At 35.2% G+C, this 15229-nt stretch overlaps 1 protein-coding gene across 4 annotated transcripts; it reads left to right on the forward strand.

Annotated features, from left to right (window-relative positions):
* Positions 1–7940: 7940 nt before the first annotated feature.
* On the forward strand, positions 7941–15229 carry LOC130944094 (uncharacterized). 4 transcript variants are annotated; one of them, XM_057872247.1, is made up of 8 exons: positions 7941–8154; positions 8279–8402; positions 8499–8815; positions 8894–8964; positions 9567–9980; positions 12431–12797; positions 14793–14870; positions 15021–15229. In XM_057872247.1, the coding sequence occupies exons 5-8, from the start codon at positions 9586–9588 to the stop codon at positions 15069–15071; spliced, it is 891 nt and encodes a 296-aa protein (XP_057728230.1). In that variant the 5' UTR covers positions 7941–8154; positions 8279–8402; positions 8499–8815; positions 8894–8964; positions 9567–9585; the 3' UTR covers positions 15072–15229. The 4 variants fall into 4 exon arrangements, with proteins under 4 accessions (XP_057728230.1, XP_057728232.1, XP_057728228.1 ...); XM_057872249.1 differs by having other exon boundaries at positions 8499–8725; XM_057872245.1 differs by having other exon boundaries at positions 7942–8154; positions 8894–8975.

Below are 15229 nucleotides of genomic sequence, written 5' to 3' on the forward strand. Positions count from 1 at the left end.
AAATTCTATCTCCAACACATATACACCACTGTCACTCCTCCATAATTATTCTTTCATCTTTGTTCTTCTCTTTTTCTTCAACATCACTCTACTTTTTCTTATTACAATTAAGAATCTTGAAACTATAAATACTACCCCCAACAAGAAAAGATTTCACAAACAGATTCTATTTGTCATATCATAAATGAATATTCAAATTAGGTGTTGAGCTTTCATTGACACATTTCAAAAAATTGATCTTTGTTTTTGTTAAGATGATCGTTTAGATAGCGTTTGGTAAGGAATACTAAAACTGGGAATGAGGGATTGCAACTCAGTATTATATTTAATGACTAAAGACTGGAATTAAAATTTTAATTTCTGTCCCCAAAATTTTAGTTCCTTCAATACCTCTAGAAAGTGGAAACACAGAAAATTAAAATTTTAAAGACGGAGACTGAAATTTAAATAACAATTTCTACCTAAAATACCTTAATTCCAAACTTGAAAATCCAACTCTACCCCTTTGGCCTTCTCCTTTCTCTGCACAGTGCACCCTCATCCAACTCTCTTCTCCGTCTTTGAAGCTCTACTCTCTCGCGTCCTTGCGCCTTCGCTGCCGCTCATCCCTGAGGCTTCGCCGTTACTCGTCCCTACGCCTTTCTCGCCGCTAGTCCCTGCCCTTTCGTTGCCGCTCGTCACTATACTGTTTGAAGAAGAAAAGAGAGAAGGAGAAAGAGAGAATGGAAAAAGGGTATTCAAGTAATTTTGTTTATTTCTGTCTCTGTATTTATCTCAAATCAAACAAGATACTGAGACATAACATAGTCCTTTACACTTTACATCAAACATAATATTGGAACTTATTTCAATTTCTATTTATTAGTCTCTGTCTCCAGTCTTTATCTCTCAATTTCAATCTCTTCTCCAAACGCTATCTTATAATTAGAAGATTACCAGGAGAACAACAATGAGATAAAGAACTATTGGAATCTTCACATAAGAAGGAAGCTTTTGAGCAGAGGAATTGACCCTGCAACTTACAAGCCTCTCAACGATTCTTTTACAACTCACACGCCCATACTTCCAAACAACAAATAAAAACATTCATCACACTTCTCTTCCCCCATTTTTTCCTCTACTATTCTCTTCTCTTGCGCTTTTGCAATCGAGAATCAGCAACCATGTCTTCTTTGGTCCTCAGATCCAGCAGGCCCAAGCTCATCTCTTCCAAGAAGTCTTTTCTTTCTAGAACCTTAAATCCATCCCACTGCCTCTCCTCTTCCTCAGATCGAATCCCTCTCTCCCCTCTTCCACCACACCAACTCTTACTCCCGCTTCCCTGGTACTTCCACCACAATTCCCTCGCCCCTTTCCCATTCTCTTTTTCTAATTGATTTTTATTTTGGAGATAACAGAATGATGACAATGGAAAAGAGAGTGAGGATGAAGATGAGAAAATTATGATAGAAGACACTGTTGCTTGGAATGCTAGAGATTAGAATTTATGAGTTGAATTTTTTTATTTTAGAACAACTAAAAATAAATAATTTGAATTCTTTTGAAAATTCTAATTTCCATTTTTTTTTCATTTTCAAATTAGACCAAAATGGTATTTGATTTCTAAATCAATTTTTACACCTTTCAAACAATGTAAAAAAAAATCCTTATTTACAATTAATAAAATAACTTTGTCAAAAATAATATTATAAAAGAAAAAATTTAATTCATATAAAATTATTCTAAACTAAAGAATTGAATTCTATTCTATTAATATATTATAGTAGGTAAAGTACTAAATTAGTCCCCTACGTTTGGGCCTAATACTGTTTTGGTCTCTAACGTTTAAAGTGTCTTATTTAAATCCAAAAAAATTTTATTTAACTTCAATTTAGTCATACCGTGAAGTCAATATTAAATAATTAACGTCACCATTCCACCAAACCTTAATGTCCTTCCCTGAAAAATAGGTACAAACTCGAGGGGCACAACATCAGCAGCGGATGCATTATTACTGCGAGCCACTAGCCTTGATTCAAGCACATGGATAACATAGTTAAGAACTCGTCTTCCTCGAGAAAGTTCACCGGTCGCGACAAGGACAAGGTCATCATCACCTCTACTGTGGGGAAACCTTCTCGGTAACCAAAGAGTTTGGTTATATAAGTTTTTCATATCTGAAAATTGAGTTTTGTTAATTATTTAGCATTGACTTCACAGCAAGACTATATTGAAGTTAAATAAAACTTTTTTAGATTCAAATAGGACACTTTAAACTTTAGAAAACAAAACAAGATTAAGCCCAAACATATGGGGCTAATTTAATACTTTATCATATTATCATGGTTCTGAAAACTGAACCGGACCGACCGGTTCAACCGGAATAACCGGGAACCGGTCACTTAGCCGGTCCGAGTAACGTCAAAAATTGCCTAGGAAAAAATCGGTCGAACCAGTGGTTAACCGGTGAACTGTCAGAACCGGTCGGTTTTTTACAAGATTTCTGGTTCAGGAGGGCTCCCTCAAAATTCAAACGGCGCCGTTTTAAATTCTAAAAAAAAAATTCATAAAAACTTAAAAAAAATACCCTGATCCCCAACACACCCAACCCCATTCCTCTCTTCTCCTCACCTCTCTGAAACTGAACTGCAAATTTTAAATTGAAAGCACAAAGAACCCTAGCCCTCCAGCCACCGCAACCACTGCGCCCCGCAGCCCCAGAGCCTCGCAACCACGCTTCATTGTCATCGACGAACTCGTCTCATCTGGGTAAAGGCGTCGCATTCGGAAGCTCCGTCGCCATCGCAGGAGCTATGTCGCCGTTGTAGGAAGCTCCGTCGCCGTCCTAGGAAGCTGTGTCACCGTCGTAGGAAGCTTCCTCGCCGTCGTGTGGAAGCTCTATCGCCGTCGTCTCCTATGTTCGAGCGCGCTCTCTTTCTCTTCGCCGGTGTCACTCCCTTTCCTCCTCGCCGCCGATAAGCACTGTGGCTTGGATTTTGATAATACTATGTTCGCCGGTGTCGCCTCCTCCTCCTCGTCTCCTCTGTTTACTGGTTTTACTGTTACTAATTGAGTTGCTGATTTAGGATTTGTCATTCTGAGTTACTGATTTTGTTAATTTGTGCTTATTTTGTTAAATTTTCTAGAAAAAATTTGTTGTTGATCCTCAGATATTGTGTTACTGATTTTGTGAATTTGTTATTTTATTCTGAGTTGCCAATATTTATGAAACTTGTGCTTATTTTGTTAAATTTACTGGAAAGAATTTGTTATTGATCCTCAGATATTTGTGTTACTGATTTTGTGAATTTGTTATTTTATTCTGAGTTGCCAATGTTTATGAAATTCAACTTGATTATAATGATCCTTAGATTCTGAATTGTCCTTCTATTGAATTTGGAGTCTGATTTCTGGACAGAACTTTTGTTGTTGTTGCATTTTTTTTGGTTGATTATAACCATTGTGAGTTGCTATTTTTATTTTATTTTATTTTATTTTTGTTGATTATAATTATTTTGAGTTGTTTATTAGAATTATTTTGGAATAATTTGATATTTTTTGGATTAAGTTTGAGTGGTTGTTAATTATGATTTGTGATGAAGAGTTTCTTTATTTTGGTTTTACAAAGCATGAAACTCAAAACATCTCAGTTCTATTGGTAAAAAATTATAGGATGAATATATATGTTTAAAATTATATATAATTTTTTAATAATTTTTTTAATATTTAATTAAATCGGTTGAACTCTGGTCGAACCAATAAATCATTGAATCAGTAATTTCACCGGTTTATTGATCGGTCCGGTTCTCATAACCTTGTCTAGTCATTCTAAATCATAAAATTGAATTTCAAATAAAATGAATTCTTTTCTTAAAAAATATAATTATTTTCTCATATTAAATAATTTCTAAACAAGTTTTAAATGTGTGCATGATTTTGGGAAAGAAAATGTCAAATGTAAAAGACGAAGAAAAACAGCAAGGTCTCTTTAGTTTTTCAAAGAATATTTTGCTATTTAAAAATTATTGCCTCTAAAATAATGATTTTAATTCGAAATCCAACGTTGAGAATTATTTTAAATAGAAAAAAAAATTATAAACAATTTTAATTTTGACTATAAATTTTAGGGGCTAAAAGAATATTTATTTCTTTTATTGAACAAAAGTTTTTTACCGTAAATTATATTGTTTTTATGATTAGGTGATATTATATTCAATATCTTTTAATTTGTCTTTTTCGTACCAATTTTTTATGTTTATAAAATTATTAAATATCACATTTTCGTAATTATGATTCCATTTAAACTCAAAAAGAAAATATGAATATTTTTTTTTCTCTGAAAATCAATCCAAACGCACTATCTTATTAGCAAAATTATATTTTATCTATTTATATATATTATCTCCTTCAAATATTAAGATTGATTTTTATCCAAACTACATGGCTTAGGTGTAATGTTCTAATTATTTTTCCCCTCATTTCTATCTCATTCGTATTCTTCATATTTTTCAGTCCATAATTATCTATTTTTATCCAATAATTTTAATTTTTTACTTTTAGTTCAACAAACTTATAATCATTATAAAAATTTTAAAATTATAATTACTAATTTATAAAATAAATAATAGAAGGTAATGTAATATCTTACCACACAAAATCTTACGCTATAGTCATAATTCAGAAGTGGTGAGACGTTACAATACTTAAAATAAAAATACGTATATATATATATATATAGTATTTAAATAAGTATAATAATAACTAAGAGCCTTGAAAAAAAGATAGGCCAAACATATGAATCATGTCGCACTCAAAAGCGTTAAGAATAGAAGTGTCGATACAGAAAACCAAAGATATATATATATATATATATATATATATATATATATAATTTTAAAAGAGTTATATAATAAGCTCTAGTCTCGATTTGTGAAACAAAGGCTGACTGGAAAATATATACAGTTCCAAAAGATAGCTATAAATATAAATCCTATTTTTTCAAAATCAACCTCTAAGAAGGATATACAACTTAATATACAAAAGTGGAGAATACATATAAACTAAGTACAAAATATAACTTCCAAAATAAAATCTTCACTTCCCACAGAGAATCCAGCACGATCAGCGAGGTGCATCACGTCTTGTATCTGAAAAACGGGTGAGAACCAAAAGGTTCCCAACTTGGTAATAGTTCCAAATAAAGACGATGTAAAACCATACGAACTCACTAGACAATCCTAAACTTCGACAAACAAGATCCAAGTCTAGGGTCATACTAATCCAAAACGGGGTAAACATACTACATACTTTTCTATGTCAATGATCCATAATCTCAAGTTCTCTCTAACGCTCCTCTCAGCCTTTCTCTTTTTAATTCAATACCGCAGAATTTCGGTATTGAATTCAGTAAATATTTAGCAGAAACAAACATAAGTAATAGGATGCAAACACAATCAAGAGCAATTACAGCATATATAGCAAATAGCAGTTAAGCAGAGATATACTCATAGACAATCCAAGTACAACATGCATACTCAAACAATTTCACATAAATGCACATGATACATGTCTGTCTTACTGGCCATGAGCTCACGTGTCGGTTACACTACCAGAATTCGACACATCCGGTAGCTAACTCGGACATCGTCTCTCTGATTGCGCATCTCCAGGAGGCATATAATTCAGGGATTAGTGCCCTACCACCTATTCTTGGATGCAAACATCAGGGGTATAGTTCTAGAAAGAGTGCCATACCACCTTTCCATGTGAAGCAGTGCCATACTGATTCAGGGATTAGTGCCCTACCACCTTGCAAAACAGAGAGAACCATCGAACAAGCGGAATCTACCACCATCCTCGTTCTGGTATATCTCAGCTCAGTGTGCAAGCGTAATTTACCACTGTCCTTGTCACATCCTTGCCAAAAGTAAGTATTATTTCAGTATGCAAGCGAATTATACCATTGACCTTGTCAGAATATAGTAATTCAAATCGTCATCAGTCTTATCATTCATGTCTTTAATCATTTTTGTAATTAGCAGGTTCATTAACCACAATCTTTCATCAATTATCATTAACTTAGATTCTTCAATTCTCTATCCTATTCAAACATATCAGTTTAATCCATTCAATACACTCTCACTCGTTCCAGAGCCTAAAAACTAGTTAACGGACCTTAAACAGGGGTTACAGAGGTGAAAAAGTAGATTGGATAGGCAAAAACAGTTAAAATCAACATTTTCTGAAAAACAGGACAGTCGTGCGAACGCACGAGTTCCCTTTAGCGCATACACACGAGTTTCCTTTAGCGCATACACACGGAAACACATACGAAAAATATTCAATTCTGTAATGCAAGTCATACGTACGCATGAGTTGTGCATGCAGATGACTTGAAATGAGTAAAGAGCTAAGTTTTACCATTTACACATAAACCGTAAAATCCCTATCACAGTTTATAAAGAGGCGGATTTACACATAAACCGTGAAACCCTACTACGGTTTATGAAGAGCAACGACTCTATATATACTAACTAAAGCCAATTATTAAGAATAGTATTTTCACAATGTCTAATGAGGAGGAGAGTTTTTTACGCTAGTGCATTACTCTGAAAAAAATTCATAAAACCAAATAAGGTCTAATCCGGTCATGTAGATGCATATTCTGTTGCCCCTAGTCTATTGTATCATGCAAAAAAATAATTTAGTTCTAATCAAATTTTAACAGATAAATCACTAAACTGTTAATTATTTATAAATTAAATAATTGACCAATCAAAGTCTAACACATTAATTAGCGAAAAATTAATTTGATACCAAACAAACAGTACAAACAATCTTGATTTTCCATGATCTCACTCTGCTAGAGTATCATTGTCGCCGGATTCTCTCCCAAATCCTCTCAATTCCAACTATTCACGCACTCAAGAATATAATCCGTCTTTGGTCTCGTGATTTATGTACAAACTTAGCTATTCATAAACTGTGATAGAGGTTCTACGATTTATGTGTAAATGATAAAATGTAATAGAAATTTTGTAGTTCAACCTAAAACACACATATAATCCGTTTAAAATAGTTGTATTTGGATAAATATAAATTTCAAATGTTTTATTTAAATATATTATTCTTAAAACAACTTATGAATATTATGAGAAAAAAATTGGAAATAAACCACGCACTTAACAAAAAGAAATATTAAAATAGTGTTTCTATATCAGAATATTATGTATAAGATATTGAAGATTTAAAATTTTACATATACGATAATAAACTAATATATTTTATAGTCATACTAAATAATATTTATTATTTTTAACTTGCACGGTAAAATGCAAATAAATGGGGAGGTGAAGATCTGGTCAATCCGTAGTTGCTTGCTAGATTCAAGTTAAGCTTTCATTATTTATACTATACCCATTCCAAGTCCCATCCACGTACACCCAACATCACAAACACAACTGTCTTCGAACCATACCCACAGTTACTAGGTCTAAGTCTTACATAACCGGTTCCTAGGTTCCAGTTTACCCCCAAAACAGGGTTAACTAACCCTAGTTAAGTTAAACATCCTGCACCCAGCCCAATAAATATCACTTCTGGGCGCGGTAATGGACTCGTCTACTCAACTCAACTGAGACCCAAACAAGAAAAGAAAAGAAAATGAAATAAAATAATGTACAAAAATAAGTAGCAATTAATAATTGGGATCTGACGACTGAACTGATTCCGTCAAAGTACTTAACGCCGTAAGGAAACTGCAAACATTAACTAACGGGGCGTTAAGGGGTGAGGGGAAGTATTGAGGTAACGGGTTTGAAATAGGGTGAACCGTGAATGGTTTAGGGTTGCGATAAATATGAGCCGTGAGATCGTTGATCTACGGTCACAAGTTGTGGGAGTGGACGGTTGGTGATAAGGAGTGTAGCACAATGATGTATATAAACATAAACCATGCTCCTCACCATTTTCGTTCTATCAGAAAAGAAACCAGAACAACCAGCTCCTTCTCTACCCTTTCCCCCTTCTTCTTCTTTGTCTTCTGTGTCTTTCTCATTATATTTATATATATATATATATCTATCTCCTTCAAGCTAGTAGCGCTTTCTCTCGCCATTTTTTTCTGCTGAACACGGTGAATGTTGAGGATCTGCCACTTTTCTCAAATTGAATGAGGTCTACAATTTACAAGGCCTCAAATTCTCTTTTCGATTATGTCCTTTTGTTTATCTTCACGGTGAAGAAGCTCGTCTTTTGGATTGTTTTTTATTTTGTGTTGGTGGCTCATTTTTGTTTGCAGATGCATGTTCAGAGAGGATTTGCCGGATTATAGCAGAGTTTGATTTTGGAATTCTCAAGTGAATTAGATTTCCTTAGTTTTATTGATATATTCTAGCGTTCGTGAAGATTTTTCCCTTCTTAAGGTAGGGAATTGCGCCGGAGTTTTCTTCTCTTCCTTTTTTTCCCCTTCTCTTCTCTGTGCTAAGTTGGTTTGTTTGCCATTTCTGGTGCATCTGCAGATACATTTTTTTCTTGGAAAATCACGGATTTTGGAGCTCTGAACTTCGATAGTCCTGTATTACAGGGACGATCGTGGCCGACTTGATTTTACAGCCATAGTCGGAGACAGAAGCTCTGAAATGTCGCCATTATTTGGATTTTAGACATAGATTCGCATTTCTGCAGAGCCTGGTAACTGAAATCGGGAAGCTTTCTCCGTCTCATGCGACAGGGGAACCAGATTTAGGTGAGAAACTAAACAAAGTTAATCAGAGCTGGAACTGTGCGCGTTTGATTCTCCTCATCGCAACCTTGCAGCGGTGAATCCAATTTTGATGTTCGTTTCTATCTGCTGGCTATAGCTTCTCTGATTCATCTCTCTTTCTCTCCTTCCTTACGTTTTCTTCTTCTGCAGGAAATCGAAAACTCGCTTGTTTATTTTCTTCGGTTGCGGTAGTTCCAGAAGGAATTGATTGTTCATCAAGTGTAAGTTTACGGTGAGAGACATTGATTTTCATTACTCCTTTGCGGTTTCCTCGATCTCTTTTCCTCACTCCTATTTTGGTGGCTCTCTCTGTTTTCTTTCTTCTTATTCTTTAATATCAATTAATGGCTTGCAAAAATCTCTGGTCTCAGTTCCGTTTTCATTTTCCCCTTGTCTGTATTTACAACTTCTTCTTCCACCTCGTTGTTCGATTTTTCCACATTGTCTTGGTTTCAGAATTGGGGGAAAACAATTCGAACTTGGAGGCTCCGATTTTCAATGTAAAACTGGATTACCAAAAATATTTCAATAATATCTGCGCCTCCCTCATTTGTTTGCCATCGTCCATCTTTCGATGCTGACTCAGTGAAGCTGTAAAAGATGCTCACGTCTCACGCCTCACACAATTCTCATCTCTTTTATCCTTTTTCTATTCATTGGAAATCGTAGACACTTGGATGCACATCTCGTAGACTATTAAGTTCAAAATCAAAGCCAATCTTAATTGCTTACATGAAAAAAGATGTAGCAATGTATGATTTTGATAGCTTCTTGTCATAATATAAGAAATTACAGCGGTTACTTGACCTTTTCAATGGCACAGGTGGAACAACAAAGAGGAGATGGATAAAGAGTCTTCTTCAGTTGTTCGGAGCAGCAATAACGTTAACGGCGGAGGTGGGGAAGGGTCTTTGGTGTTGAGGGCGAGTTCCGACGGGACGAGGCACACAACGACGCCGGATTTGGTGTTGCAGTGGGGGAACCGGAAAAGACTAAGGTGCATGAAGGTGCAGGTTAAGGACAAGGACAAAGACGACTCTTCCGCACCGGTCCAGAGGACAACGGTTCGGGTGGATCGCCGGGTCGTTAGAACCGATAAAGACTCTTTAAATAAGCCCCCACTTGGACTCAATAATAACAATATTACCCTCGCCAATAATAATCATAATCATCATCAAACTAACGGATATCCCAATCTCCGTCAACGCCCATCTTCGCCGCAGCAACGAATTCTCAGGTAACTGAATTGCCAATTACCATGCTCCTCCTCTGATTTCTTCTGCATTCAAATCTTCCTTCATATTAATAAGTGAACTGTAATTCTGTGTTTGAATTTAATGCCTGCTTTTTTATTCCCTTTTGATTGTGACTGAAGAGAGTCCCAGATTCAGATGCGTTGTCCACGGCTTTAGATCTGAACGGGTACAATTTTAGAATGAAAAGAAAGAGTAACAAAACAAAATAAAGGAGAAATAAGAGATTTTTGTGTTTTATATTTTTCCTATGAAATTTATATTAATTTATGTACCAAAAATTTTTTAGAGCATGATTTATAGTTTCCTTTCTTTTTATTTTTTATTTTTTGTTGGCTTGATTAGTATCTTAAGTCTTAACCTATCTTGATGACAAGGGTAAGGTTCGTGTTGGTGGCGCACTGGCGCGTGGGCCATGCTCTTGCTTTTTCTATGTGAAATATAAATTAAAAAATTCAACGAGTCGGGGCTTGTATTGGGGACTTATCGTCCACATGTGTTGTGTAATTATTTTCAGCAAAGGATTTGTTTTCTTTTCTTGTTGTGGTTATCGATGAAAATATTCCATTACGAATTTTAATCTAGATTTGTTTTAATTTCTAATCAAGCATATGGAGGTGGTGTAAAATATGTTATCGGATAACTCTGTAGCAGTGAATAGTGTTTTCTCGGTTGTTCAATAGAAAACAAAAGTGGCATAGGTGGGAAAGCATGAGTTGAAAGAAACTGAAAGAGTAGTGCCAAGTAGTGGGGCAGGTTTGTGGAACTAACTATGCATGCATGTATGGTAGCACCTTTAAATCTTGTTTCGCTCCCCATTTCCGCCATAATTATTGGTGCGATGGCCGACTATATATGGTGATGGCAACTTGTGAGTCTCAAATGTCAGGCAAAGAATCACCGGCTTAAAAAATGTTTCCATAGTATTAAAAATTGGGCTGAGTTATTATTGTACCTAACTGGGCTGAATGATAAGCATTTATCATGACTAAGAGGCTTATATTTTGTCCACTCTCCAATTGGTCAGGTCCTTGCGGTTGCCTCATCCGAATTGAAGAATAAAGAGGAGCTCACGGTATGTGCGTGAGATCCCCTTCCTTTCTTCCTTTCAAATTATATTTGGACTTAGATATTATTACCTCTAAGTAAGGAAAATGCCCAACAGAGTTAGGATCGACGCCTTCAATATTTAGACACAAATAAAATATATACAAATCTAGTTCATAACTGCCTTCTTTATACTCTTGCGTATTAGCGTGGTAATCGTTAACTAACAACTAACGACTCTAATAATCCCAATCAGGTAAATGTCAGAGTTCATGTTTGAAATTTCTTGGGTTCTGCTATTTTTCCGTTTTTATATTTCTCGTGTTTTATGCATATGATTCGCAAAATCTGCCTAAAATATATGTAGATAGTTTCTCCAGCTCTGTGAAATCTTCATCTGGTATTCATTTATTGTGGCAATTAAAGCTTTTCTCCGTTTATGATTCTTTTTTATGTATTTAACTATTTATTTATTTTCTGTTTTGGATACGCTACCTGTGTTTGATTGTTTTTCATGTAAGCATGTATATGATTGATGGAGTTATAGAAATTCTTCGATCTATCCTCCGGCATAGGTAGATAGATATGGAGAGGAATAGTGATTCTGCAAGTTCTGGTTCTGGATCTACATCTACGATGCGGATTGGGGAAACAAAACCCCACCTTCCTTATCATATCAACAATTACTACAGACTCTGTTAGAAACATGGAATGGACATTTTCCTTCCACGTGTTTAACAAAAAGTCCTTTTCTACTTTAGCCGTCGGATGAAGGGACCAGGTCTCAGATCCGGTCACTTCCATTTAACATCTCACCACGTAGCAATCTCCATCTTTGCTTTACCCAAAAGCACTCTAAGATCCAACGGCTCCAAATATCCCGCGGAACCAGCTGTACCCGTTATAGGGAATCACACACTCCTTCCTCCTCTCGATTCATTCTCTAAGGTCTCTCATCTCAAATATGAAATATCTCATGATCTAATCTATAAACCTTTTTTATTTCATTTCACTGCATTTAGGGAAAAAAAAAATAAATTAAACGACCCACCTTCAAAGCACAGCGCAACACTACACAAATACAAAGTCACGCAAGGGGCCAAATACCAGCCCATATTTACGCCAAACCCGTCTAGATTCCAGCCCCCTCCCTATTCTCACCCTTCGATCTATATTAGATCGACCCCTCAAGGTTAATTTCGTAAACTCACTACTCCCCAGTTACTTTTCCACAATATTTTACTCCTAAACTACCTCCCAAATGCATCTTTATTTTTGCTATTTATTATATAGTCGCATGTGATGTGGATTCATGTTTCTTACGGTTAAGATAGTCACATAATTACCTTACATGTGAGTTTTGTTTGTGTTTTCTTGTAAATTTTAGGAACTCGGAGACTTCAAGTGCTATGAGAGGAGTAGTAGGAGGGCAGAGCAACGGGGGTGTTAGGGGAATTGCGTCGCCGGATAGGGGTGCGCACGATAAGAGGGGTACGCACAACAACAACAACCACCACCACCATCATCACCATAACGACAATAATAAGTCCGCTGCCTCATCGGATACTGCGCACGATAGCAAAAAGGGTGGGTCACCCTCCGGCAGCGGGGATGCGGTTCCGCAGGTGTGGCCACCTAAGTTCGTGATTGCCTTGACCAACAAGGAGAAGGAAGAAGATTTTTTCGCCATTAAGGGTACAAAGCTCCCTCAGAGACCCAAGAAGAGAGCTAAATTCATACAACGCACCCTCAATGTAAGAACTCTCCTTCTTCTGCTCTTAATTATTTCTATTTTTCCATTCTAATTTCCTCAAGTTCAATTATTATTTATTAACTTTGTCTTCCGTACGATATATTATATGCAACTTGATTCAATAATTTTATGTCTCTTTTTTGAAATAAAACTATATATATATATATATATATATGACGGTTTTCAAATTAGAATTTGGATAAATGACTTTGTTTAGAACTTTTAGGAAGTTGATTTGTTACTCAACAAGGAGGAGGATGGTATAATTATCTGCAAAAATTGTCATGTAAGCAAGCATATAAAATATTAAAGTGGATATTGACACCAGCTAAAGTATATTTTAGTATGTGATTTTTGTTTTGTTTAATATTCTTTATTCCCTTTGTGCAAGTTAGTACGGGGGTGCCCCCGTTTTTGCTTTTGTATTTTATTCGGCCCCGTCGCTAGGAAAGCCATATATGGTTGGCAGCTGTGGAATTTGGGTACACGCGTCAGGGTGAGCTTGGTTCACACCGAATGGCCACCAAATATTTGTTAGGAAGCCTACTGGGAATTTAATTTGTGCTTCTTTGCCATTTTTCAAAAGCAAATGACACGGCCTTGGAGCAGTGAGGGTGGGTGGCCGTTATCAATACCATAGTCCTGAAAATTAAAAAATAAACTCTTTTCTAATTCTTTACATATTAATTTAGTATAAAATGCATTGAAACTATCGTTATTATTAAGTAGTAAAATGATTAAAAAATATTTAATTTAAGTAAAATAGTACAATTCATATGTGATAAAGTTATGAATTTAATGGTGATAATTTTTTATTCTATTATTTTACTAAATCATTTTGTTTTACGGAACTTTTTCTATTATTTATCTTGAGTATTAGTATTGGAAACATTTCAAGTGCACCAGGGAGCACCGGTGTACCAATTGTTTTAACCGTTGATTTTAATTAATATATATTATATATATTTTTTATAATTCAGATCAACGGTTAAAATAACTGGTACACCGATACTCCCGGTGCACTTGAAATGCTTCCATTAGTATTATTAAAGGCATAGTTGACCACTTGATGCGGGTTTAACATTAACTTTAAATTGGGCCTCGTAGATTCGGCCAGCACGACTATTACTTTCAAGAATTGTATTTTAAAAAAAGAAACGTTAAATATTTTTTAACAGTTAAACTTGAATTTGTTTTTGGCGTACAATATGTTATACTGGGAATAATTTATATAAAGTAGGAACCGTGTTTTTTTTTATAGTTATAAATTAAAGGTATTAATCCATAACATGAAAAAATCTCAATATGAAAAACAAGATATCTAATTATTAAAAATTATAATAAAAATATATTATGTTAATAATATAATAAAAAATATTTAGTTATAAAATAAAAAATGTTATTGTTAAATTTTATTCAAAAAGTGACTATGTTAATTTAAGAGGGCATTTTATCTCACAGAATTAAATTTTATTCAAAAAGTGACTATGCTAATTATATTTTATTCAAAAAAATATGTTACTGCTTATTATTATTATTATTATTATTATTTAAGGGTACAGCTAGTCCTTTACATTTTAGGGGAAAAACGAAAATGGGACGACGAAGCTGTGTTTCGATGAGGTTATAGGGTTTCGTTGGGGCACGTGTGGAGGTTTGTACTTTGTAGGGTGCGGGAATGGTGTGGTTGCCACTTGCCGTTGCCATACTGGATTTTGTATCACCCTGCGATTGGCATGAGTGTTGGCAGTGCCAGTTGTAGTCGACGAAAAGAATTATTTGGGCCTTTTTTGGTTGGGTAAAAAGATTAAGGTGAAACTTTATATGGATGGATGAAACTCATGCATAGTTTTTCTGTCCGGGCTAAGTTTTCCACGCATTCGGAAGAATCATTAGCTAACCCCCTATCTGTTCGTATTTTCTTTCCGTTTATTTTTGCCTGCTGCATTATGAGTTGTGCTGTGAATTTACATTTGGGAATTTTGATCTATTGCAGCTGGTAAGTCCAGGAGCATGGCTGTCCGATCTTACCTTGGAACGGTACGAAGTTAGGGAGAAGAAGATTTCCAAAAAGGTAACGTCGTTGTAATTGAAAACCACCCTCTCCCCCCTTCCTCCCTCGATTACCTGGAAAAAGGAAGATTCGTTGTATTGTATCTTCCATTATTTTCCTTTCCCCCTTTGGTTGCAGCTATAATATATTGTAATTTTCATTTTGGTGCAGAGACCTAGAGGGTTAAAAGCTATGAACAATGTGGAGTCTGACTCTGAATAGTGGGAAAAGCGTGTTGGAAGATGATAAGATGTTTTAGGTGACGTGAGGGTGCTTATGTTTGTTAAGGATGTAACAAATGTTGGGATATTGTAAAGCATGGCATCCCAGGTTGCATGCCAACAAAATCAAAGTCGAAATATAAATATTTTAGCCTTGTC

Source organism: Arachis stenosperma, chromosome 8, assembly GCF_014773155.1.
Source record: "Arachis stenosperma cultivar V10309 chromosome 8, arast.V10309.gnm1.PFL2, whole genome shotgun sequence".
Taxonomy (NCBI): domain Eukaryota; kingdom Viridiplantae; phylum Streptophyta; class Magnoliopsida; order Fabales; family Fabaceae; genus Arachis; species Arachis stenosperma.

Coding starts and splice junctions, on each gene's coding strand:
- LOC130944094 (XM_057872247.1), top strand. CDS start 9,586: ATGGATAAAGAGTCTTCTTCAGTTGTTCGGAGCAGCAATAACGTTAAC. Junction 9,981..12,430: donor CCGCAGCAACGAATTCTCAG/GTAACTGAATTG, acceptor TGTAAATTTTAG/GAACTCGGAGACTTCAAGTG. Junction 14,871..15,020: donor AGAAGAAGATTTCCAAAAAG/GTAACGTCGTTG, acceptor ATTTTGGTGCAG/AGACCTAGAGGGTTAAAAGC.